The sequence below is a fragment of the Ambystoma mexicanum genome, chromosome 7q (genome assembly GCF_040938575.1).
Source record: "Ambystoma mexicanum isolate Mex_15411 chromosome 7q, UKY_AmexF1_1, whole genome shotgun sequence".
In the NCBI taxonomy this organism is placed as follows: Eukaryota; Metazoa; Chordata; class Amphibia; order Caudata; family Ambystomatidae; genus Ambystoma; species Ambystoma mexicanum.
The window spans coordinates 143,468,604-143,494,576 of record NC_090941.1 but is presented as its reverse complement, the minus strand read 5'-3'; the positions used below and the strand labels follow the sequence as shown (position 1 = coordinate 143,494,576).

Here is a 25,973-nt window from a genome sequence, read left to right as displayed (position 1 = left end):
CTCTGGGGGAAAGTGAGAAAAGTGAGAATTCCTTTGAGAAGGAAGAGCTGAAAGTGGGAATTCTTGGCAATGTCCCGAGTGTGAGGGAGGAAGGAGATAGAGGAGTAGAAGAAGACTCCAAAGTTTCTGGCTTCAGAAGAGAGCGCAGGGGGAGTGCCCAAAGAGGAAGCCCAGAGTGAAAGGAAGGAGGGAGCAGGGGTACTGATGGGAAGGATTTCAGTTTTACAGGCGTTGAGGCAAAGATCGTTGGCAGTGCACCAGAACTGGATGGCAGATATGCAGTCAGGGATGGTGGAGGGTGCAAGAGGGTTGGCAGGGAGTTTGAAAAAGAGCTGTGTCTTCTGCATAACACTGGAAGTTGGAAGATAAGGAGGAGACGAGGCGTGCAAGCAGAGCAAGGTAGATGTTAAAGAGCCAGGGGGAGAGGATAGAACCCTGGGAGACACCACAGGTGGAGAGGGAAGTAGGAGAGGAGAAGGTTCCCAGGATGACTTGGGAGAGCGGTCAGTAAGGAAGGATGTCAGCCAGTCCAGTGCCCGTTCCGAGATACCAAGGGTATCGTGGAGCTGCTGTATGAGGATGGAATGGTTGACTGTGTCAAAGGCAGAGGAGAGATCGAGAAGAATAAGGATAGCTGCGGAGTTGGAATCCAGAGATGCAAGCAGTTCTTCACGGGTGTTCAGAAGAGCGGCTTCCATGCCTCTGGATGCTCGAAATCCAGATTGATGGTCGTGGAGACCACCAACAAGTTCAGTGTTAGTCGAGTTGGGGCATAGCCAACTTCTCCAGCAGTTTCCCCAGGAAGGGGATGATGGAAATAGGGCGGTAGTTGGCAAGGCAGGTAGGATGTGATGAGGGTTTTTTCAGGAGTGGGCACACAAGGTAGTGCATAAGGGAGGAGGGAAAAGATCCTGTGAGGAAAGAGTGACTGCAGAAATCAGCGAGAGCAGGGGCAAGAGAGAATGTTATCCTTGATGGTCCTGGATGAGCAGGTGGAAACCTGCTTAGAGGAGGCCTTCATGGAGCGGACAACTGGTAACTTCTTCAGGTGTGACAGGGGTGAAGGAAGAGAATGAGGACGGAGGAGGGAGGGGGGAATGGACGGAAGTGGTGAGTGGGTGTGGGACGGGTTGTGAGGGTGTATAGCAAGGGTGGTAAGGATGTCCTGGGGTTTGGATGCAAAGTGTGAGGCCAATGCATTGCAGAAGACCTGGGACGAAGAAGGGGAGGAGACTGAGGAGGAGTTGGCTAATTCCCTGCAGATCCTGTAAAGTATAGCCGTGTTATTGGATGCACTGGAAACCCAGGCCTGAATGTGGGCTCTTTTTTTTTTAATTGGTACAGATGGAGCAGGCGGCAGTACCGTTTGTCAGAGGATGAGCCCGAGGTTTGCCACTTCCGCTTTGCTGTCCTGCACTTACGTTTCAGGGCCTCAAGTTCAGTGTTGTACCAGGTGTTACACTTGGAGGTGGGTTTCAAGCAGATCCTCATGACTGGGGCAAGAATGTCAAGAGTATTGGTGATGGAAAGGTGGAGGTTGCTGAGGGCACAATCGGAGGTAGAGTCAGAGGTGGGTGGGTGAGGAGGGATGAAGGTGGAAGCGAAGGCAGCCGCAGACACTAGTTTCATCGGGCAGACGTTAGAGAATGAGGTTGGTGGAACTTTCGGGGCGCGGTCAGGGGGCTAAGGGGGAGGAGAGGAGAGCGTCGTCAGACCAGGAGAGAGGGTGAATAGTGGGGAAGGGGTTGGGGGCAGAGAGAGAGGCCAGAGTGTATGAGGGCATCCAGAATGTGTCCAGCTGAGTGGTTGGCCCAGAAGGGAGAATGAAGAGAAAAAGCAAGGTGCAGAGGTCAGTGAATGGATGCAGTGCCTGGGAAGTCCAGTTGGATGTTGAAGTCACCCAGTAGGAGGAGGAGGTTGGATGTGGATGAAAGTAAGTAAGAGTAGAAGTCAGCCCATTCAGAAAGGAACAGGTTGGTGGCACCTGGATGCCAGTAGATGGTGGCAATGGTAAGGGTGGAGGTGGTAGAGATGACCACCTTGCAAACCAGGCTTTCAAAGGAAGAGTAGGGCTGGGTAGGTCAGATGGAGGCAGGAACCCACTCAGGGAAGGTTATGGCAACCCCCCCCTCCGCCAGTGCGGCGAGGTTGAGGCTTGGTGATGATCTTGAAGTCGTAGGGGAGGAGGGAGTCAAAAGCAGTGACTGAGCTGGCATTGAACTATGTCTAGGTAAGAGCGAGAATGTCAAGGTCAATGTTTTCAAGAAGGAGACAGATGTCAGCGGAGTGTTTGTTGGCTGAGCGGGTGTTAAGAGTTGCCAGGTGGAGGAGGTCTGTGCCTTTGAGGTGGTGTACAGGGGCATAGTACATCAGTCAGAGTCGGGGAGAGAGAGCAGAAGGCAGAAATGCAGGAAATGGGAGAATGTTGATGAGAGAAGGCAGGATCCGGTCAAAGAGAAGGAGGTTGGGTTGTGGACCCTGAACCAGGATAGTGCCAGTGTGATAGACATTAATGAAACAATGTCAGGATGAGAAGACTGCCAATAGGACTTCTCACTTGGTGCCACCGTTAATGGAGCATGTGGAAGGAGAGAGAGCAGAAATTAGATGGGGGGGTCCATAGATCTGGAGAGGGGACAGAAAGAGAATATCAGTGAAAACCTCTCTAGAGGAAGCGCTGACATAAGTGTCTGCAACGGGAAGACCAGGGTTTGCACTCAAGATATTTTTTTTTGTGCTTTTTTTTCTACCAGACTTTATGGGTGGGGGGGGGGAATAGGTGATAGTGTAGCAGAATATGGGAGAAATGGAGAGAGCCATAGGTCGGCAGAAGTTTGGACAAGGAAAGAGGAGTGGCTGAACAGTACAGTTCTAGCTAAAACTCCCCAGGAGGCCTAGTAGGCGAAGTCAAAATGGTGGCAAGAAACAGTGAAATGCAGGAGGTTCACAGATGGAATGCAAGCACACCTAAATCCGATTTTGAACTTGGGAGTGCCTGTTCAAGAGGAAGGAGGTCAACCAATCCATTGCCTGGCCAGTGATGCCAAGGGTGTCACATAGCCGATTTATGAGGGTGAAATGATTGACTGTCAATTGCGGAGGAAAGGTCAAGGAGGATGAGAACAGAAGAAGAGCTGGAATCAAGTTTTGAGAGCAGGTCATCACAGGTGTTCAGGAGAGCAGTTTGTGCCTAGCTGTTCTGAAGCCAGACTGGTGGTCTTGGAGTCAGCCAACAGATTCAGTGTGGTGGATTAGTTGGGTGATGACCAACTTCTCCAAGGAGTTTGCCCAAGAAGGGGGTAGTGGTGATAGGGCGGTAATAACCCAGGCAGGAAGGATCCGATCCGCAGAAGGCTTTTTTAGGAGGGGGTGCAGAAGGGAGTGCTTCAGGGGTGATGGAAAGGAGCCAGTGGCAAAAGAATGATTGTTCTAGAGGAGCAGGGGAGCACCTGTTTGGATAGCACCTGTTTGAATGAGACTTTCATAGAGCACAATGTCTTGATGACCTCATCCGGCGCTATGGGTGAAAAGGAGAGAAAGGGGTAAGGAGAGAGGGGGGCCAAGCGAGGTCTGGGTACAGGGGGGAGGCACGAGGGGGTAGAAGAGAGAGAGGACAGAATATCCAGAGTTTTTGTAGTGAAGTGGTTGGCCAGTGCCGTGCAGAGGGCCTGAGAAGGAAGAGGAGAAGTGATTGGCAAGTTCCTTGCAGATTTTGAAAAGTTCAGCCTTGTTGTTTGAGGCCCCAGAGATGCAGGCTTGGATGTGGGCCCGTTTCTCGGAGCAGATGGAATCTGTATTGCCCTAGGAGCAGGCTACAGGCCACTTTGTCAAAAGAGGTGCTAGAAGCCAGACATTTTCGTTCAGCGACTTTGAAATTGCGTTAAAGCGAAGCTAGGTCGGAATCATACCAGCTGTTGCACTTAGATGCAGGCTTCATGTGGATCCTTGTGGCAGGGGCAAGGATATCGAGTGTTGGAGATGGAGAGGTGAAGGTTAGCAAGGGAAAAGTCAGTATGGGAGTCGATAGCAGGAGTGAGGGGAGGAATGAAGGAGGCAGCAAAAGCAGTTACTGACACTCGCTTCATCGGTCGAATGACAGCGAAGGAGACTAGCAGTACAGGCAGAGGCTTAGCCGGGTTGCCAGGCAGCTCAAGATGGGAGGAGAGGAGAGAATGGTGACACAAAGACAGAGGGGTAGTGAGAGGATTAGAGAGAGAGAGAGAGAGATACATCAGCTGTGATGAGCGCATCACAGGTGTATCCGGCTGAGTGGATTGGACCAGAGGGAAGAATGGTGAGGGAAAGAGATGCAGGGGTTGCAGAAGGGTAGAGAGGTTGCATCAGAAGAGTCTAAGGGATATTGAAGACTCCAAGGAAGAGAAGCCTAGAGGTCAGAAGAGAAGAGGCAAGGTTGGCCAGGGGTCCTGTAGATGGTAGAGAGAGTAAGCTGGAGGGAAGGGGAGACAGAGAACTTACAAACAAGAAATTCAACGGAGGAGTAGGATTGAATGGGTATGAGGAGGCAGGGGCCCAGTCAGGGAAGACCAGAGCCAATTCCGCCCCCAGAACGATTAGACCTGGACTTGGAGAGGATCTTGTAGCCCTCAGGAAGAAGAGTGTCAAAAGCAGTGACAGAGCTGGCACTGAACCACATCTCAGCAAGGGCGTGGACGTCAAGGTCAAAGTCTTCAAGGTGTGGACAGATGTCAGATGAGTGTTTGACAGCAGGGCGAGAGTTGAGGGTAGCGAGGTGAAGCAGGATGCCACCTTTAAAAGGTCTTGAGGCAGGGTACAGGGCCGAGGTACATCCGTCGGTGGGAGCCAAGAGGCCCGGGAGATGGCAGAAAGAGGAGTGACAGGAGGAGGGAGGACGTGAATAAGAGGGAAGACGCCCGTCAAGAAGGTGGAGGTTGGGCTGAGAGCCCAGAGCTATGATAGTGTCATTCTGATATACATTAATGATGCATCTGGATGATGAGAAGTGTGCCAAAAGCACTTCCCATCTGGTACCACCATTAATGCATTAGGTGGAAAAAGGGGATAGGATAGAGACCACATGGGGAGTCCATAGGTTAAGAGAGGGTGACAAAAAAAAAAAGAGGATGTCAGTTAAAGTCTGTCTGGAGGAGGCATTGGCGTAGGTGTCAGCAATGGGCAATCCTGGATTGTAGACCAGGAGTGGTTTTTAAAAAAAAAAAAAAATTCCTTCCAGACTTCAAGAGAGGGGTTGGAAAAGTGATTGGCAATTAGGAGTAGATAGGAGAGATGGATAGCACCATAGTTGATGTTGAAGGGGGGAGAGTGGGTGTAGGCAAGAGGATTGCACAATACATGCCAAGGTCACCAGCTGGCCTAGAAACAATCAGCGGTGACAAATCAATTAAGCCAATAAAAACATAGGGACATAGGGTCCGGGGGGACGAGGAGGGGGGGTTCGGATAGCGCTACGTTACAACAGGCAGAATGGGGGGCATAAGCATTTCACAGTTATAGAAGCGCAGCTAATAAAAATAAAATGGCAACCAAGTCTGGTAAAGGACGATCTAGATATGAGATAGCAGCATTTTTAGTAGTACTAGGATAAGAATTTCAAAAGATAGGTAGAGAAGCCAAACATATTAGCAGAGTTACAATAGTGTGGAACTGGAGATTGAAAGCATCTAGGTTAGAAATGCAAAGTACAGTCACGGGAACAGCAGTTGGGTAGAGCCAGCAGGCCCGGTTTATGCATTCAAATAAAGGTCATATCAGTAGAGTTTGAACACCCAGAAAGCTGCAAAAGAATAGAGAAAACAGAAGAAGGAAGCAAGGAGGGTAAGGGTTCAGAAACACAATTGTAGTAAAGTCAATGCAGTGCGGGCAACGTACTGGTGGTGATGGAACCAAGACACAATTGAGGAAGAATTCAGTGTACAAGAAGGAACTGGAGATCACGCTGGTGAGGAGCCAGAAGAATTGGGAAAGGAGGTACTGCATCAATGAGGAGGGGCTCCAAGGTATGCACACGGGGCCAACAGAACAAAGACAAGGCCAACGAAGATAAGGTCCAACACGAGGATGGGACAGGGTTGAGCAGGGTAAAAAAAGAAAAAAGGCCCAGGTGAGATGCAGGCGTCAATAAAGGAGGCCCAGGCGGAGGTGAATGTTGCAGGCAATGTGGGGTAAAGCATGCGGCTGCAGGCCCTGGGGTTATGGGGCCAGCAGGAGGTCCAGGTGGATGCAGCCCATGGATTCCAGGCCCCGGTAGAAGTAGAGTGCGCAATAGGGCATAGCCCCAGTAGTGCACAATAGAGGCACCCAAGTACTAACTTGAGGGCTTCCTTATAGTGCCTGAATAGAACCAGCTCCCACTGGTGTTCTGGCTGTCCCGATTGGACAGCTATATTCCCCTTTCTGTAAATTGCTGAGAGAGATTGCAGCGTGCCGGAACTTTATATAAGGTGAGGCTCCTGGAGTGAAAAGCAAGTCAACCACTGAAAACTGTAAGGGAGGCATGGGGCCTCATTATAGGTTTGGCAGTAGCCTTGCTGGTAAAACCGGCAGGCTGCCGCCAAACTTCAGAACATTTCTGGCGCCCGTGAAAGGGCAATTACCGGGCCATTCCGGCCCTGCCGGACCCGGTAATTGCCCATTTGCAGGTGCCGGAAAAAAGATGCTCCCCATTCCCATTCGGCCCCATACGGTGCCGGTGCATCCGACATGCTGTGCTCGTGGGTGCCTTTCTGCCCCGCAGGTTCGACCGAGCGGGCAGAAAGGCACCCGCGAGCACAACTCAGTTTGCCGGTCCGGGAACTACGGTACTGGCAAGCTTACCGGTACCGTAGTTCCCGGACCGGCAAACTTATAATGAGGCCCATGGTATCACCAGTATGACACTTACACAAAAGGTACAACTTGTAAAACTTTTATTCAATTCTCGGAGTTGGAAAAACTCCTAGTCTGCCCTATAACTAAGATGGGAGTAGTCTCTACCATCAAATAATAAATATAAAAGCCCTAGTTGAGTCAGTCAAAACAAAATGGCCTATACTAAATAAACCTATTGCCTGCCCTTACACTATTGCAAATATGTGCGGAAAAAAATGGTGTATGCAAAGAAAATCAGTGTGAGAATATAAAGAATCAAAGTGGCGGAGTCAACTCTCCTCCCCACGTAAGGCGGTCCGCGTAGACAGGACGACACTCTGTCTCAGGTTCTCAAAACTAAGCAGTTCAATCGAGGCCGGCCTGGCCTTCAACGCTAAAGTCAATTTTCCAGGGTTCCAAAAGTTCCTTCACAATACAGCAAAAGGATTCACAGTTCAACCTAAAGTTCATGCAGGCCTCCCTCAATCGAGCTCAGCCCTCTCAATCACAACACTTGTAGGAGTTCCCTTCCCCCAAGTTATTCACCTTCGTTAGGGGTTCCCTTCCCCCAACTCATCACACTTGTGGTCTCCCTCAGTCGGCTCGGAACTTTTCCTGCTGTCGAAGACTTTCGAATTTGCAAGTCTTTTACTGTAGACCACTGCAGGACCACTTCGACCTTCCCTTCAGCTCGCACTCTTGTGTTATTTGCCCTAGTGGTTCTTGGTCTAGGTAGTTCAATATTATAAGCACAAGAGTTCCATATTCACTTTCCACTTCTCCTTTTTGCCGGGGTCAATCTTGATCATCACGCTTTTTAAAGTTCATTCATTTTGTTTGTTTACAACAACAAAAAAGGTCACCTTTCGCAGATACTTTCGAGTGGGCTGCTTATCGCCGGACCACTCCGCTACTCTGCATCACTAGCTTTGGTAATTTCAAATTCGGCACAGGTCTGCCTTTCTTCGTGTCTCATCCACCCACTTGCAGCCTTCAATTGTAAGATATATTGTTGCCACTTTAATCTTTCCTTAACACACACCAGTCTTCATCTCGCTCCCCAAATCACCGGCTGTATGCATTCTTTTCTTGTCTTTGCCGTTCAATTCACGAGTCAAGGTTAATACCACAGGCTTGGCCTCGCCTCCTGTCATTCACCGAGAGGGTCGCAAACGCCTTTGAAAAACAATACAGTCTTCTTTCTTGTCTGGGATTTAGCCTTCTCCGCGTATCTTACGGTTGTCTGGAGGCAACAACCTCCTGCAGTGAACACCTGGGTTCCTTTACCCTCGGCTCTCGTCCCACTATCCGTCGCTCTGCTCCAGTAGGTTTGCCTTCGCCCCAGAAGTTCTGCAACTTCTTGTGTTCCACCTTGCTCAGAGTGTGTCTCTATGTTCCGCCTTTTATCCACGTGGGGAGAGATAATGGGTATCAGATGTATGCGATTAAAGTCAAGTGCCCGACTTTGCCTGACCCGAATAGCAGGACATGTCCAATGAGATCTGCAAGAGTTAGCCCTGTTTCTCTCAGTCGCCCTCTTCCTTGGCCCAGTGTTTTGAAAAAAAAGGAGCTGGCGGGAGGTTTGGGGGGAGTTGGGACATCAGAGAATCCTATGAAATAGGAGAGGTCATGGGTTTAGGAAATGGAGGAATACTGTGTCCCATCATCTGCTGCCTCACCCCCTGCTCCCCGAAGACCCCTCACCCAGGTGATCCTCCCGCACTGGTCCACCCCCAGCATCTGGATCCAAAGGCGATAGCCGTGCCCTGGCCACCTGGACGACAGATCCCCGGGGACTGTTGGGTGAGATACCTCCTGGTGTCTCACAGCTCCGAGCAATTTCTAACCCGGTTTACACATCCCCACCAAACAACCCAGAAAAGTCCAGCACACAAAAAGCAGTCTCCTACCCTACTCTTCCGCCATCATCACCACATGCCACTCCAATGCAGCTACGACTACCTTTTGAACACTGGTACGACCCCCCACAGTTTACACGCCCCAGGGGACCTTGCCTGCCTGTACACAATAGGACACACTCCAGCACACAGCTAACGGGTGTGCCCAACCTGCACTCAAACCACAGTCTTGTTCCCTGCCTTTCCTCTCTGCCATTAACACCAACCCCCCCACCCTCTATCCCATTTAACTGCAGATTCACGTGCAGAGAGAACACATTATTGCCAAACGTGCACTATACAAGACCACTTTACTTTGTCTCTCTACTGGCAAACAGTATGGTTTAATATGTTGTCTGGTGCCAGAGGAATACTGTTCCTGCCGTACAGTTGAATGCCCTACTGATCTATCCACATACAGAACTACAGTGGACAGAAAATTCAAGAACCAGAGAGCCACCTGTTAGGAAAGATTTCCATTTATGGGTAATTTTCCCTCCAGTTGTGAACCCCCCAACTTTTTGCTGTTGTCTGACCATCCTAGTTTGACTTTTGCCAGTGGAGCCCAGCCTTCTGCTGTACTCCGCTGGGCTTTTGCTCATTTCGTTATGGCGAAACTGACATGACCTTAAGACTGTCAGTACTGGGAGACTTTGTTTCCCTCAGTCTTTCACTTTGTTGCTATTCTTTAGTAACATTTTATCAGTGCACAAAGTACCTTCCAGTACAATGCGCTGGGCTCCCTTTTTCATTTTTAAGGCCCTAGACACCCTCGAAGGATTTTTCGTGAATGTGCAAGTGTGCCCTGGAAAGAGTTGGTGGGAGCTGTTGCTTTTTACCTGTTTGCAACTCTTTTCTATGATCCAAACCGCGTTTACCGCGATTGGCCCAGGACAGTGCCTAAAATAGCCATGCCACAAGGTCCTTTGGCCATCTTGTCCCTTTGCTTTCCCCAGGTCGAGCAGACCCGGGAAATTCCTTACTTGGTCATGCAGACCCCTGCGCAAACCAAAGCATTCGCGGGCTTCTGCATACCTTGTGTATGTATCCAGGATGTGGGCTGGAGCAGTTTAGTTCCAATACACATCATGGGTGCTGGGATGACTGGGACCGGTTTGGTCCGCGATTGGTCCACGTCTGAGATGGCTGTATGTGAGCGAATTTCCTATTGGTTTCTCTTTGTTTTGGCGAGAAGGAGATTTTGGATAAGAGAAGGCATCTTATAAACATTACAGGTCGATCTTCACACCGAACTTAGTAAAAGAGCCAAGTATCCTAAATCGAAGAAGCAGTTCTGTGGAACCTCTGGTGACCCGCTGGAAGGTTTGGCACCCTGAGCCTGCTGTTGCCCCATCGGATCCCCCATTTCTAATCGAACCTAGAAGGCCTGCAAGGGCGCTTCGACCCATTGGAATAGCGGGACCAACTATTCACAGCACCTCCTGCTTAACCTGCAAACGAGCCCTTTTCGGAAATGTTCCTGGACCACCCAGTGAACTGACCAGCTCGTACGGGACCTTTGCCCTGGAACCACCACCGTTCCGAGTTTCGACTTGAGCCGTAGGAGACTGTAAGCTCAGGGTATGAGGCACTCTCCCGCCAAGTTTTGTACACCAAGCATTCCTAGGTCTAGAATTAACAGATTACGTCTGAACCAGAGCATACACCCGTTTTGAACTTAATCGCACGATCGCGTGCGCCAGCACCAAATGTACTTTTGAGCTCAAGGCTCCACTCATCTTAGGGACTGGGCTGCCTCTTAGCAAGGGTTTCAATTGTGAAGGCCTTCTAAACGATATTCGCACTGCGTGACCCCTTTCTTTGTAGGTTGTGGATCTATACTGTAAATATTCCTTTAGGCCATTGGTGACTGTATATAGGTTTCATAGTTCGTGTTGTGTTGGTTTCGTTAATACTGCTGAGATTTGCTTTGTGTTTGATTTAAAAGGCCTTTAATAAATGTATATGTATTTTTATATATACACCTGACAGAGTAATTTGTGGTGCCGTTTACTGTGTGTGCTCTTTCGATCACCCTCACCCCTACTGAGACCTTGTCTTGACCGCCGCCAATGCTAGCTTGATTGGTCTGGCTTGTCCAGAAGGTTACCCTGTTCCAAGAAACTAGATTGGCCTTCTGAACCTCTGCCCACCAGGTCAGAGTTCAGAAAACCCTCTCAACACCACAATAGCAATGCATGCTTTTTACTAACTCAGATAATAGCTTACACTTGCTCCGAATAAGCTTCCAGTACATCTTGAGGAAACGTTTTTTTTTGGAGTTTCAAGGTTAACAATAGTCTAGTGGTCTTGTATGTGCTGTAGCTATCAACAAGTATCAAATTCAAAGTCAATATGTAGCATTTCACAGCACATGTCGGATTCGCAAAATTGTCCAACCTCAACAACTAGGCTTTACGACATGTACTGCACAATGTGAAATTAAAAGAAGAATGAGTGAAAGAAAATACTGTGGTACCAAAAATAAAAAATAAATAAAAAAGAATCCCCTGTGCTTCAAGAGCTATCCAATCAAAGATGGGCCGGTTAGAAATGTCCACTCCTCACCAGTTGGCAGAAAAGAACAAACAGAGGTGTGGCGTGCAGGAGATCAAGCCGACAGAACCAGGTCGGGGAGAAGGGACGCATTTTTGTCCCCTTCCCGCACAGTTCTGATAAAACTGCAAGCAGTTTCCTGTCAGTAAATGGTTGATGTGAAGTTGTCTGTAGATAGGAATAGAAATAAGTCAAACAAAAGGGGGAATTTAAAAACTGCACAATCTAATCCTAGGCCTACTCCGTACCCCAAAGGCATGCAAGTCGGAACACAGCGTAGAGACTACCAGGACTCAGAAATACACTGCACAGCTACATTTCCTAACTTCACTCCCTTCATGCTGCCAACATGGCCCCAGCACAAGGAAAAGCAAGCATCTTGGCAGAGTCAGAGCCAGGAGGTGGAATGATAAAACATTGGCAGAATACAAATCCTGTTTTGGACATTCAGCAGAACCATTTATGGTTAATTTGTGAGCACTCCCTACACTCCATTCTTCTTTCCCCACAGTTGTTGCAAGTTTCAAACAACACTCCCAAAAACCTATCCGCAGCCAAGATCTTAAACCTGCACCAATCTGCTTTGCCCACAGACACAAGCCTGCACGAGATTGCCAAGAAAGGTGGGACTCAAATACACATACCTCTACTGGTTTCTGCCTCTTTTTACTCTGAACAGCTTCTAAAGTTTAACGGTTTTCTTATTGAATCACATCCTAAGCTAATCACAATGGACAACAACATTTTCATGCCAACAATCCAAACAAAAAGGATTCTAGTACACCTAAATCACATGATTGTCTGAATGGTTCTCATTCTTGACCAAGGCACAGCTCTACCGCATTCGACTAAATGTAAATTTAGAACATCATTCCTGGCACTTACCACTTTCTTGAAGTCATCTTCTGCTTCATCAAGTTTCCCCTGTTTGAGTAATAAATATCCTCTTTGTAGTCTAGCCTGCAAAAACAATCCAAGCAGAAGGGCGAGTTGAGGGTAGGGTTTAGGATACAACAACAACAGTTATTCAAGTAAAACTCTTCTGCAAAAAAACAGTTGTGCCATAAGAAATGTGCGTAGTCCTATCTCCTTAAAATGGCTGCTTTAGTTTGGGATATTGGCTCAGCATGCACGAGGCAGATTCTAGTAGGACTTAATTATGAACGATTCAGGTCCAGGCCACAATCGTCAATGGCACACAACATAACTAACCCACAGGGATCCATTTGTGCGCAATGCTGGTCCCTGCATACCACTGTTGCAAAGTCAGCCCCTTGAATCCCAACAAAAGAGAGGTTTGGGTCTGCTTCAACACCCCAGGGAGTACCCTCCCTACAACAACAATATTCAAAGCTCACAAAGGCCCCTCCAACACCCTAGTTTAGCGACTGCCTCTCTGTCCTCGGTCTCCTCTTACAAGTCACATCTAGAGCAGACTTGGTTTGCAGCGTGTACATCCAACACAACATTTCCTTGTTTCCCCCTTTTTTCTACTGTCACTCTCCCCTCCCATCTAATGTTCCTGCTAAGTGCTTTGAAGCAGAATGAATGCAATAGAAGCAACCAACATCAACGCCCTTTTTTCACATTCCATCCTACCATGCTTTCCAAGCTAAAGTTTGCTACTTCCCTTTCTCGACCTCTTGTTCCCTTACAGAAATCTGGAGCACCTCATGGAAGCCCAACAACTAAGAAAGCAACCAACACATCAAAACATTGTGCTGCAGGTATTGAAGGCAAATGTACAGTACTTCACCAGAACATACCCAAAAATGTTGCATACCCACCCACCCCCCCCAACTGTATTGGCAATAATTTCTGAACAATTTGTGGTGCTAATAAAAGGCTGGAGGAAAAGCACATGCACACAGAATGTGGTTTGCTATTGTGAATCAGATTGGAAAAAACAACATTTCACGGATCACAATTTCTACCATTTACACTGAAACAAAAAAAAAAAACACAAACGTTTAGAAATACTTGGAAGCTGTCCATCTGCCAGGCTGATTGCAGACTCAAATGATGCAGCAACAGACATTAAGAAAAGGGTAGAACTTTATTTACTCAAAATGATTCGATTTATGCAGCATACGTCAAATGTTATTTTGACATTAGCTGAGAATTTATCATAGAAACGACAAGGGGGAATTAATTTCAACCCTCCGTGAGGCCCGAAGAAGAGGCCAATAGGATGTTTAAATATGAACGTAGCATCTTCATCCAGTTAACTTCCCCTCTCACTAAGAGTAGTTTGAAGAAAAAAATTAAAGCAGGTGGTTGATTAATGCAGTATAAAATTTGCAAGCAAATTTGGTTATGCAAGTTTAATTACTGACTTTTACAGTACCAATATATTGCTTCACAGCAATATCTAGTCACTCTTGCTCTAGCAAGAAATAGAATGCACCTTACAGGGTAGAAGGGGAGGTGAAAATAATGAGAACGTGCCGAATTGCAAGTTACAGGGGATGATGAAAAATACCACTGCCGATATATACAAAATATTTTTAGAGCAACCTTTTGCTTACAAGCATGCTCTCTTTTTAAAATGGTAGTGACGGAATAACAAACATTCCCAAAGATTAGCCTCGACAGCTCCGTTTGTGAGCAGATTTGACATGCAAAAAAAAAACAAAGAAAAAAATTATATTAAAAGCTTAAACTAAATCAATAGCGTGAGCTAACTAAATCTCTCGCACCTCCCCGCACATGTCATGTAAAGGGTCTGGGGCATTGCCAAGGCAGCGTTCAGGTACCTGCGCGCATTGTTCAGGAACCAGGAAGTGCTCTTTTCTTCCTGGTTCCCGTTTATGTGTCACGGGAGGCCGAGAGCTTCCACGTTGCTGCACACAGCTTTGTTGATGCAGTCCGGAGTATCTGCCAAATCTGGCAATGTCACATATTACCGGCTCAAAGTTTTCTTGTGGGGTCCTGACAAAACAGCAGGACGTCGTCAGCATACAGTAATATTATGTCAGGAGAGCCACACTTATCCCAATTCCCTTGCATATGTGCCTGAGCCCAATTAGAGTGGCTCTATAGCAATCGAAAAAGAAGCAGAGGCAGTGATAGCGGGCAACCCTGTCTGCGCCTCTCTCAATTACCATTGGTCTCAACATTTTGTCATTGGTGCATACCCAGGCCATTGGGGACGTGTATAACAAGTGTACATACAAATCGCGAACTGAATCGGCATTGCTCAAGTACCGCATATAGGAATCTCCAGGATACAGAGTTGAATGCTTTCTGGGCATCTAGAGTGGCCGCATCCATTTGTCGCCTGATCCATTTTTGCCATAACGTACATCCTACGGATATTGAGTGGAGTCGATCAACCAGGTGTCAGGTTCATCCTTCTGCGTAACCTAGACATGTCCGCAGTGCACCAACATCGTCCTGGGCAAAGGTATAGTAACCCCAGAGGAGAGGTGGTAGCCCCTGGATGGGGAGAACCCTTGGAATGCGCCAAGTCTCAGGATCCTAGACAAGGGAATAACAAGGGGCTATTTGTATAATATAGGTAGGCATGTGGTGTGTATCTAATAACTAGTACATTGTTTTTGCAGATGCAGAATCAGGAGATCTGGCCAATCCAAGTCCAAAAGTCCAGCCAGGCCCGACGAACGCAGACAACCCAACGGCACGAGGACGCCATTGGAGTCAACAATCCAGGTACGTTTATCAGGGTAAATTCCAGGCAGGAGGAGGGTTCCATGGGATCCGAGACAGAAGAGGATTCTGCCCATTGGTATCCAAGTATGTGTGAAGCAGTGTTTCTGGCGTCACTGGTGGAAGGCTCTCCCCTGACATACTGCTGTAGTAAACACTGTTTGGCTTGGCTACAATTGCAAACTGCAAGTAGACTCCGGCAAGTGATTCTAGCAGTTGGAGTCCTCTTTCACTATCTACTAACTGGGAGGAGAATCTTTACAGGAAGCAGACTATATTCACAACACCGGTGCGGAGCGCGGCGCAGTGTGTGAAGCAGTGTGTCTGGTGTCCGGTGCCCGCGTCGCCATTAACATTTCAGGCTCTGTTGCTGGACATAGCTTTAGGAGCCCCACGCAAAGCGGCACACCGAGCACAAGTAAGCAAACTGTATCCTGTTCTATCACCGAGGGGGTTACTACCCGTCAGTTGGGTCGTGTTACAAAAGCTGTGAGCGCTGCTGCCTTATACATAGCTGAAGGCTTAACGTTGTATAACGTTGTGATCCCTGGGCTTGGCTGCCCTAGAATTTGCTTTTGTGGGGCCTCGGGAGAGATACTGGGGAGTGACTGCAGGTTTGCCTTGGAGCTCCCCCTGGAAATTTTGGACTTTTACACTGTTGCCTGTGTCTGCCCTTTTTGGTTTGGCTACACCGCTGTGTGCTGGAATCCGTGCGGGTCACCTGTGGGCATTTATGATCATGTGTGAACCGGTCTAAGTGTCTTTGCTACAGGTGGCTGCTTCCACGTTTATATTAAGGCAGCTAAATAGCCTACTAATTTTCATCATGTCGGAACTGGGAGCCTGGGGGTCCTTTCCTTCGGAGAAATTAGAATCTCTGGAGGCTGCAAGGCCCCGGGACCTGTGCTGACAATTTTGTGTAATAGCACTGCTAAGATTATATTTTTTACACACTGGTCTGAATAAGCCGTTTGGTACTGTGGCTGGAGTTGCCATCATTTGATGTGAATTAAGCCGGCATTATTTGACTATTTTTGCCCTGATATGGTTGGCAATAACGGAGCTCTTTGCAATTTAATTGCTTATTCCTACTTGTGACGCAAGTATCGGTTTGATCCTGTCCGTTTAAGATAGGGTACGTTAGGAGGTTGCCAGTCCTTGATTTTAGAGTTTGATATAAGTGGCCTGATACCACTACTCATACGCTCAACTGCTATTATAAAAAAGGTCTGTGATCCCAAAGGATGAGGTCTTGGATTAGTCAATGTGTACATTTTAGAAGGTTTGCATTTTAATGTTTTGTTTTAATTTTTTTTATCACCTTTTGCTGTATAATCATTTTTAACTATGGCACTAGCATTTTAGGGGATGGATCCCAAAACAGTTTATTATATACTATTTCTAATTGCCCTACTAGTCTGCACAGTAGGGCCGAAGCTGTGCTCTGGGGACTTTTGTGTATTTCTGGACACGAGTTGTGCAATTGGAATTTGTAAAAAAAATTACAGAGTGAGGATACGAGGACGGAAATCGATAACAAGGACTTGGAGTACTATCTGGTAATCGGGTACGGAGTTCTTGGGTTTATTGGCGATATGAGGCACATTTTTCTTTGGTCACTTATTTGGAGATAATGGGAGTTACATTAAGAAGTAAGGGTTCCCTTCCTCCACTAGCTCAGCCCCATCAAGGAACCAGGGGTGTACTGAGCCTCTGGGCCCGGGGTAGGGGTGTGACGCTGCCTCGGCAAAAAGCCTGGAACCCATGCCGAGTTTGACAGCTACTCAGTTAAGAAGTCTGGTACCCAGGGCAGGTACATCTTTTGCCCCAGAAGAAAGATCTTTCGGGTATTGGGCTTGGGGAAAACCACTAATTTCCTGGTCAGACAAGGAGGTACTGGACCACACCTCCCTCGAGCTAGATAAACAAGAGACGATGGAGACGGCTAATATAAATCAGTCCCTATTTAATATTGAGGAAAATCTTAAGACAATGGTCACGGGGCGAGTAAGGTGGAGGGAGATTTGGTATCTGATTTATCAATGTTGGCACCGGCATTCTCTCACGAGTTGACAAAAAGGACACGGGATTTTAAAAATAATGACTGGTCTGGTCCGGATGTCCTGGCTCAAGAGACCGGAACAAGGAAGTAAGGCCGTGCCAACGCCTGGGGATGTCTATGGTTTCAGAAGAGGGACGATCACCTATAAGATCTGCCCTACCCGGCTACGATTGGAAGGATGAAAGTACAAACGGTGCTAGGGTGTTGGAAGGTGTCCCTAGGGATGCGAGGGAGGGGGCTGGGGCGAAGGAGGTACAAGCCCCAGTTGTGGATGAGTTGTCCTTCCCCATATTGGCCCGAATCCTAGACTCAATGGATGGAGGCTACGAGACACTTAATTTTGAAATTTGGGACTTGAGACAATCAGTTAAGGAACTGCTGAAAAAAGTCCACCTTCTGGAAGGCTATATAATGGCAGTATCTATTTATAATACCTTGCCTGGCAAGAGGGACATCTCTCTGGGCAAGTTATTTCACCTTGAACAGGGGAGCACGCAAACACAGGGAAGATGTTAACGGGTTTAGTACATCAGTGGAAAAAACTGAGGCTCCTCTAGAAACTGCACCACCAGCATCATTTTTAAGTGTGTCCAGGGGCTCGGGGCTTACTGTAATAAGTAGTATCCCCAAGAAGAACAAAAAGGGTGATAACGACCCTGTAATAAAAGGCCAATTTCAAACTCTGGGGAAAAAATTGTAAATTACCTCAGAAACAAAATAATCAAGGAAGTTTCTGAGAAACTTGAAATTAGAGGTTGATAAGCAAGTACACGCTGATAAGTCTGCATTGGACCAAAGAAAACAAGATTTTTTTAAAAACCAACTTGGGTAAAATTAATAAAAACGTGCAGATGAATCAAGCCACACCTAGAGTGCCCGGGTTAAATGATGAAGAGGGGGATATTCCCTCCTTCGACTTGAGTAATATCTCGGACTACCCAGTAGACGAGGTGACTGAGATCGAGGTGATTTTGGAAGAAGTAGAGGGGCTCCCAATTACAGACAATTACATGGGTAAAGGGGCTGGGAAATGCTGTGTATTGAGAGAGGGGGGGATACGGTTCTCTTGGTGGGTCCGCAAAAAGTAAAAGCATTTGTTAAGACCTCCCTGAATAAGGGGCTCAATGGGCAACCGGCTAAGGAAAAACTTTATGCTATATTTTCAAACCAGTAATTGCAAAGGACCTAAGGGGTGTGGGGGGGTACAAGCCGGTGGTGAAATCCAGTTAGATATCCCAGTTTTGTTGCCTAAAACACTTGAAGAAATAGGCTCTGGTCAACCAAAGAGTCAATAACTAATGCCTGATACAGGCTTTGAAAACAGAGCTGGCCCTCCCGGGATCAGATTTAACATTCCTGGACCACAACAGCATAAATGGCCACTAAAGAAGCCCACGCCGGTAAACGACCAAATGTTTATTGGCCTATCTCGACTTTTTGAGAGTTCCAATAGATATCCCTTAAATAGACATTATACGTTGTCACTGATGCATGAAATTCCTAATTTGCGACTTTTGACCACAGGTGATATTATGACAGTGGAATTTGTAGATGAGAACTGTTGCGATAAGGTAAAACTCCATTTGAGGATGTTTATAACGAAGGAAGTCATTATGGCAGAAAAAGAGCGTTTTATAGCACTGGGATTTGAAGTCACTAATGCTGGGCCCTCAATACTCTTGAGACTAGCTCCAGTATATTCAGATATGGGTAGGAGGTTATGTGAATCGTCTGGTGCCCAAGTCTCAGATATGTATAGTTCAAGGGGTTATACACGTGACCAGTGTTACACAGGGGTCACAGGAGCTTGGTCCCAAGGGGGAAGTAATAGATGGACACAAGATGGTAAGCAAGCACACTATACATGATATTCCAATTGGTCAATTGCCTCCTGGAACTCTAGAGGTTTCAGGAATATTTTAAATAATAAAGACCTATTTGTGACATTTGATATAGTGTGCTTACAAGAGACACTTCTGCAGGATACGCCTATTATTGAGGGATTTTAAGTGATCTACACCAAGGCATTACGAGGCCTCAAGGGAAGGCCGCTTGGTGGCCTCTTGACTGCCATCAAGCGATCACAGGGGGTGTCCATTCAAAAAATTGAAGTTGATAGAGTGGACATGTTGGTGGCAATGTTGACCTGGCAGGAGGCACCAGATGGGCTATACACTAAGTGTATTTTGGTGAACGTTTACCTTAGCCCAGATTAAAAACAACTGGAGGAGGCCTTGACAGCACTTTCTTTTATGTTATTAGGGCAATTCCCAGATGATGGTGCATCACTTATAGTCCCAAGTGATTTTAACGCGGAATGCCTGGACGATAACTGGTATTTGGCACCAAACAGAAGTGGTACGGCCAAGGTGTCCCGACTAAGGGATAAAAGAGTTATCCAAGCTCTGGAAGCTTAGGATTTGTCAATTGTGAATGGGAACGTGCAAGGTGACATACCTCCGAGGTTTTCATGGATGACAGGTCCATGGAAAACTACTTTAGATTATGTATTTGTCTCTGTTGACTTAGCCATAAGGTGTGGCTCATTGACAATAACTCCACTGAACCCGAGTGATCACGCGCTGCTGGTGTATAGGACTACTCTTCCTTCAAAAAAAGGAAGAGAGCAATATGCAAATGGTAGTGGAAATAAACCCAAGGAACTGTGAGGTGAGATGGCTTCCTAAACTTGCAAAGTCATTTGAAGAGGTGATCACTAATAGGTCCTTGGTTAGGTTGGAGTTTTTTTGCTCCCTTGAAGGTTTCTCATCTATACGGGAGGTTTTGGGTAGCCCAACAACGAATGTACATTTGAAGAAGGGGCTTCATAAAACAGGTGGGAATCATGTGTTTGATTTAAAAATACAATCTCGTAAGAATCGAATGCATGAAGAGATTAAGGGGCTAAAAAAAGTCCCTTGTAGTAGGTAACAAAGACGAGGTACAAGCCTACAGAAACTGGGTAAAGGGGAGGAAATTTGTGCTATACATTAATGACTCGGAGAAGATTCTGGCGTGCATGTTAGGTAATAATTAAGGCCGATTTTGGCAACTAATCAAGCCACAAGGGATAGAGCCTTTCTTGCAGTCCCACGCGATATTGGAGGAAACCTGGGTTAAATATTTTATGGAACTATACATGAAGTTGGGGGAATGGAGTTCTCCTGTATGGTTCCAAGTCGGGTGGAAGGGGATACTTAAATGGAATCTTAAGGACATTAATCACATTAATCTGTTGATCAAAAGGAGCAAGCAGTTTAATGTGCCAAGCCCCGACGGCCTTTCAAATTTAACATTCAAAGAAAATCCAAATTACTGGTCTAAATTGCTATCTGATTTGTTCTCAAGTATTCTGGAGAAAAAAAAAAGTATTCCCGAAACCTGGTCTGCTGCCACTATAATACTAATCTTCAAAGGAGGCGATAGGTCTTGCCCACGGTTTTATAGGCCGATATCACTATTGGATGCCTCAAATAAAATCTTTGCTAAAATGTTGCTGAAGGAGCTCCAAAAATGGGCACATGAATCAAATTCTTTGGACATTTACCAGGCAGGTTTCCGGCAGGGTATGGGGACAGCGGTAAATAGTTTTGTGATAGATTTGCTTGCCCATCAAGGGAAAGCACAAGCCAGGCCAGTGTTTCTGGATTTCTTGGACATTAGCAATGCCTTTGATCATGTAAATAGGGCCTTGCTTTGGAGAAAGATGCATGACCAGGGTTGCCCCCTTCCATTGTTGGGCATACTGGAGGCAATGCACACTGGCATTAGAATTAGGGTGAGGCTTGATGCATACAGAGGCTATACACAGTGGATTGAGACCAATAGGGGTTTATGTAAAGGATGCGTATTGGCCCCATTCCTACTTTGCTTTTATATATGGGGCATATTGAACCACTTGAAGAAAGTAAGAACAAATCCTCCGAGGCTGGGAGAGCTGGTCATCCAACACCTATTGTATGTAGATGATCTTGTAATTTGTGATTTAACCGCCATAGGGCTTCAAAGAGCTCTGACTGCAGTTGAAGGGTTTCTGGATATCTTAGATCTGTCCTTAAACACAGGGAAAGCAAAGATTTTGGTTCTAAAAAGGAGGAAACTTTTTTTTTGTTTTTTAAATTTCAGTTCTATTAGTTTTTCAAAGGTAGAAGTTTGACAATCATTTACAAGCATTTTCCACCAACAAGTCAAATAAGAGTTTTCACAAAGAGAGCAACCGTGTATAAAACATATAAAGTCTTTGCAGATCACATACATTTCCAATAGCATCGTCCAAACCAATTACCTACACCCCCGGCCCCCCTGCCCCCTATTCCCATATCGCCGTCTGGCGGGCTAGAAGAAACCAAATGTTACATCTGAACCATTCTCATATTTATAACATAGGATACATGAGCACAATATAACCTGTGAATTCGATATAGCAGACAACGTTAACCGTCGCTTAGATTGTCTCTGAACGTAGTAATGCTTTGCACACATTCTTTTCATGTGGCATATTTGGCATGAAATTCAGACCATGCATTCTCAACTGTGGTGCGATCCCCATGTAGGGCCGCAGTCAGATTGTCCATTCTATATATGTTCAGGGCAACACCCAATCACTCAGTTTTGCTAGGGAGCGTGGCTCTCTTCCATACCATGGTGAGACAGGCTCTTGCGGCCATAAGTAGGCCTTGTATCATTTTGGGTGCTTTCATAGTCGCGTCGTCCGTTTCAACCAGGCCGAACAGAATCAGCAGTGGTTGTTTCTCCCATTCATCATCATCTAATTCCTTGATCCAGCTGAGAACCTCCGACCAGTAAGCTTGGACCACCTCACATCCCCACCACATATGCCAATAGTCTGCTCGCTTCCCGCAACCCCTCCAGCAGTGTGGGCTTAACCCTTGATACATTTTAGCCAGCCGGATCGGGTCATACTGCCATCTATACATCAACTTGACGGCATGTAATTTGTATTGGCAAGATATAGATGATTTTGCCGTTTGTCTACATATTTGTAGCCATAAGTTTTGTGAGATCTGCCTGCCCATATCTGATTCCCATCTGTTCTTGAGTGTGAGGGATGGTGTAATATCGACCTCAATCAACGCTGAGTACATTGCACTTATTAAACCTCTAGAGCTCGTACATGTGTCAATAATTCTTTCGAACGGGGGGATGTTCCTTTGTAACTTATCTTTCCATATCGCTCTTGTCATCATCCCCTTGAGTCTCAGGTAAAGGAAGACCGATAGCGGGCCTATGCTGAGTGCCTCCTGAAGCTCCTGAATAGTGATGAAGGTGTCATTTCTCCAGAGTTGACCAGCCCTTTCTAATCCCGCATCATACCAGGTCTCAAAGATCCCTGGGTCCGGGATTGCATCCCGGATCCCTGGTGACCAAAGGTGTCCCAACGGAGAGGGCCATGTCATAACTCCCACCATTTTCTTGCCTGGCTTCCATATTGTTCCAATAATGGGGTGATTTTTGACGCCATTACGTAGTTGGGGCCCCGGAACCCATAGTCATTCACCCAAAATGAAAGGGCGGAGATGGTGATTGTCCAAGGCTATCCATTGTGGTTCTGACTGCTGCCTGACGTGCGGAACGAGGACATGCAGCTGGGCTTCCCTAGTATATGTTTCTATGTCCGGGAGGCCTACCACTGCATTGTCCTTTCAAAGCTGGAGCAAAGATCTGGGGACTCCAGGCTTTTCACTTTGCCACAGGAAGGTTAAAAGGGACTTTCTGGTATCCGTAAAGTATTCTTGGGGCATTTTGATGGGAAGCATTTGGAACAGGTAGAGTATTTTGGGGAGAATCGCCATTTTTATTGCATTTAAACGGCCCAGCCAGGAGATGGCGAGTCTGGACCACCTTTGGATATCGTTTTGAAGGGCAAGTGATAGTGGGGGGAAGTTAGCCTCGTATAAGGAGTCCAAGTCACAAGTAACATTGATGCCTAGGTATTGGAGTGTGGAGAGGCTGACCTTTACTCCTATGGGAGCAAAGCGTTCCACTTCGGAATCTCTACTTTTATCAATTGAGAGGAGGATAGACTTTCCAGTGTTGATTTTCAGGCCGGCCAGTTCGCCATATTCTTTGATTATGTCGATCGCACCTGGGACAGAATTTAGGGGATCAGTTAGATGTAATAAGATATAGTCAGCATAGAGGCCTAGTTTATATTCAGGATCACCCACTGTGATTCCCTTAACTTTACCATCATTCCTTAACTTCTGCGCCAGCGGCTCAAGGGACAGCACAAATAATATTGCCGACAGTGGGCAGGCTTGCCTTGTTCCCCTTTCCAAGGGAAACCAACGTGAATAGCCTCCGTTCACGGTCACTGACGTTGTGGGAGATGTGTAAAGCGCTTTGATGGCGCAGCGGAGCTTTGGCCCGAGCCCATTCCAAACCAAAACCCTTTCTAGGAAGTCCCATGACACCCTATCAAAGGCCTTCTCGGCATCCAGTAACAGAAGAGACAGATCCCCTCCTATTCCCTGTGCCTCATGAATTAAATTAAGTGTTTTCCTCATGGCATCCGCGCCCTGTCTCCCAATAACGAAGCCAACTTGATCGGAGTGTATTAGTCGAGGTAAGTGCGTTTCAAGCCGGGCCGCAAGGATACTTTGGCATCAATGTTGAGAAGAGAGATGGGGCGATAAGAGCTACAATATTTGGGGTCTCTACCCTCCTTTGGAATGACAGCGAGAAGGGCCCAAGAGAACGACGGGAGAGCTTGGCCTGTGTCAAAGATGTGGTTGAACAAGGATGAAAGAAAGGGGGCGATGAATGCAGAGAAGGTCTTATAAAAACCGGGCGTGAATCCATCATCCCCAGGGGCCTTTCCCGTCTTTAGGCGTTTTATGGCTTCCGTAACTCCCTCTTCTGTGACTGGTGTATCTAAGGATTCGGCCTCCATGGATGGGAGTGTGGGGATCCGCACCTCTTTAAGGTATGTGTCAATACTTTCTAAAGGAGGGGGGTGGGGGGGTCGCATGTATATAAATCTTCATAAAAGAAGGCAAATGCTTCTTGTATGCCTTCGGTGGATGTTACTATCGTGTCTGTGAGGGTGCCATCAGTCCTCTCGATGAGATCGACCCATCTCTCTGCCTTCTGTGCACGGAGATGAGCCGCCAGGAGGGCATCTGCTTTGTCGCCCTTTTCATAATATTTTTGTTTGAGGTATTGTAGGGTTTGAGCGGTTTTGCCCACGATAAGTATTTTCAGCTCCTCTCTGAGCTGTTTAGCTTCGGCAATATACTTGGGTCTCTCACATGGGGAGAACTGTGCCAATGTTTGGGCTGTAGAGAGCTTCTCCCTAATATTTTTTTCCATCAGGGCACGTTCTCTTTTTTTTGGGCCCCTTCCCTAATGAGCACCCTACTCCAAGTGGCCTTGGCTGCCTCCCATACGGACGTCTTCCCAATCTCTCCTGTGTCATTGGTAGCAAAGAATTGCTCGATCTCAGTTTCAAGAGTTTCTTTGAGCCCATAAGCAGTCGTTACACCTCCATTTAGTGTTTCGGGGGGTCAGGTCGTTCCAACATATATCCACTGTAACCATGTCGTGATCCGACCATGCCGTGGGGTGTATATTCGCTGCGCGAAGTATTCGCAGGAGGCCATCGGAGAGGAAGATGTAGTCAATACGCGTGAGCGTGTCATGAGGGAGGGAGTGAAAAGTGAAGCCTCTATCCGCTGGGTGCAAATGGCGCCAACTGTCAGTGAGGCCATATAGGTCAAGGGTTATTTTGATTTCAGCTTCATCTCGGGAGGTGGGTGGGTCATGTGCATCGGCTCTAGTCTGTCTATCCACAGACCTATCTATCCATGTATTAAAATCTCCACCTAGAGCTATGTGTCCCTTGGCCATGTTAAAAACCTTCTCAGTGATTTTGTGGAGGAACCTATTCTGCCCTTGGTTAGGTGCATAGAGCGTGGCACGGGTGATAATTGTGCCTCAAATGTTTCCCACAACCACGAGAGCCCTTCCTTCCTTGTCTGACCAAGTCTCAAGAGTTGTAATCCGGAGGCCTCTGCGAATTAGAATCCCCACTCCCGCCTTTTTTTGAAATACCATAGCTCCAGTAGGAAGGGCCTACCTCGTGGGATGGAATCACCCTCTCCTCCCACTTTGGTATCGTGTTTCTTGGAGAAAAGAATATCTACGTTTGACCTCTTGAATTCTCTGGCCACCATGGATCCTTTCGTGGGAGAGTTCAATCCCTTCACATTAAGTGTGCATATGCGTAATGTGTCATTAGAAAGTATAGCTGACATCTTGAGCGTCGTGTGAGTATTTAAGCGACCAAGTCGTCTGCATCATGGTCCATGTCGTGTTTGATAATGAAATGTATGATTCATCTCTTGTGAATCAGGTCTCTGCGAGTCCTGAAGAGGCCAAGGGATGACCCTTCCAGTTTGCGCTTTGTCCCTTCATGGTCCCGTTTTGTGTTCTTCTGCCCTCCAGGTCTATCTTCTGATGCATTATATGTCTTCTTCCCAGCCCACCCTCCCCTCCCCTCCCCTCCCCTCCCCTCCCCTCTCCTCCCCTCTCCTCCCCTCTCCTCCCCTCTCCTCCCCTCTCCTCCCCCCTCCTCCCCCCAACATTGAGCGTCCGACCCGTCCAGGTTAACATCACCCAGTCGGTCTCAGACCACCAATGGAAACCGCGAAACAAGCGGTCCTATCCTAATGTAAACATATTTAACAGTGAGCCCCCAACCATGTACTCATAACCCAACAAAAGCAACTTACAAGTATGAATTCTGACCCCCTTCTTAGGCATCGTTCCAGTGTCCGTTTTACCCCACATTTCCACCAGGGCACCCTAAACATGCAGGCCCCAATTTGTCGTTTGTGCAACAGAAATTAAACAATTAGATCTGAAGTCTGACCCTGGGGTCGGGTGCATCGTTGGCGCATGCTGAGCGTAAGTTCCCCCAT

General features: G+C 47.1%; 1 protein-coding gene across 2 annotated transcripts in view; it reads right to left on the bottom strand.

Moving 5' to 3' along the window:
* The window catches only part of DNAJC3 (DnaJ heat shock protein family (Hsp40) member C3), a 534,981-nt gene that overhangs the window by 444,702 nt on the left and 64,306 nt on the right, over positions 1–25,973 (bottom strand). For both annotated transcript variants that reach the window (XM_069640694.1, XM_069640695.1), the window contains exon 4: positions 12,186–12,260. In XM_069640694.1, coding sequence (XP_069496795.1) covers positions 12,186–12,260 — 75 coding nt within the window. The remainder of the gene's footprint in view (positions 1–12,185; positions 12,261–25,973) is intronic.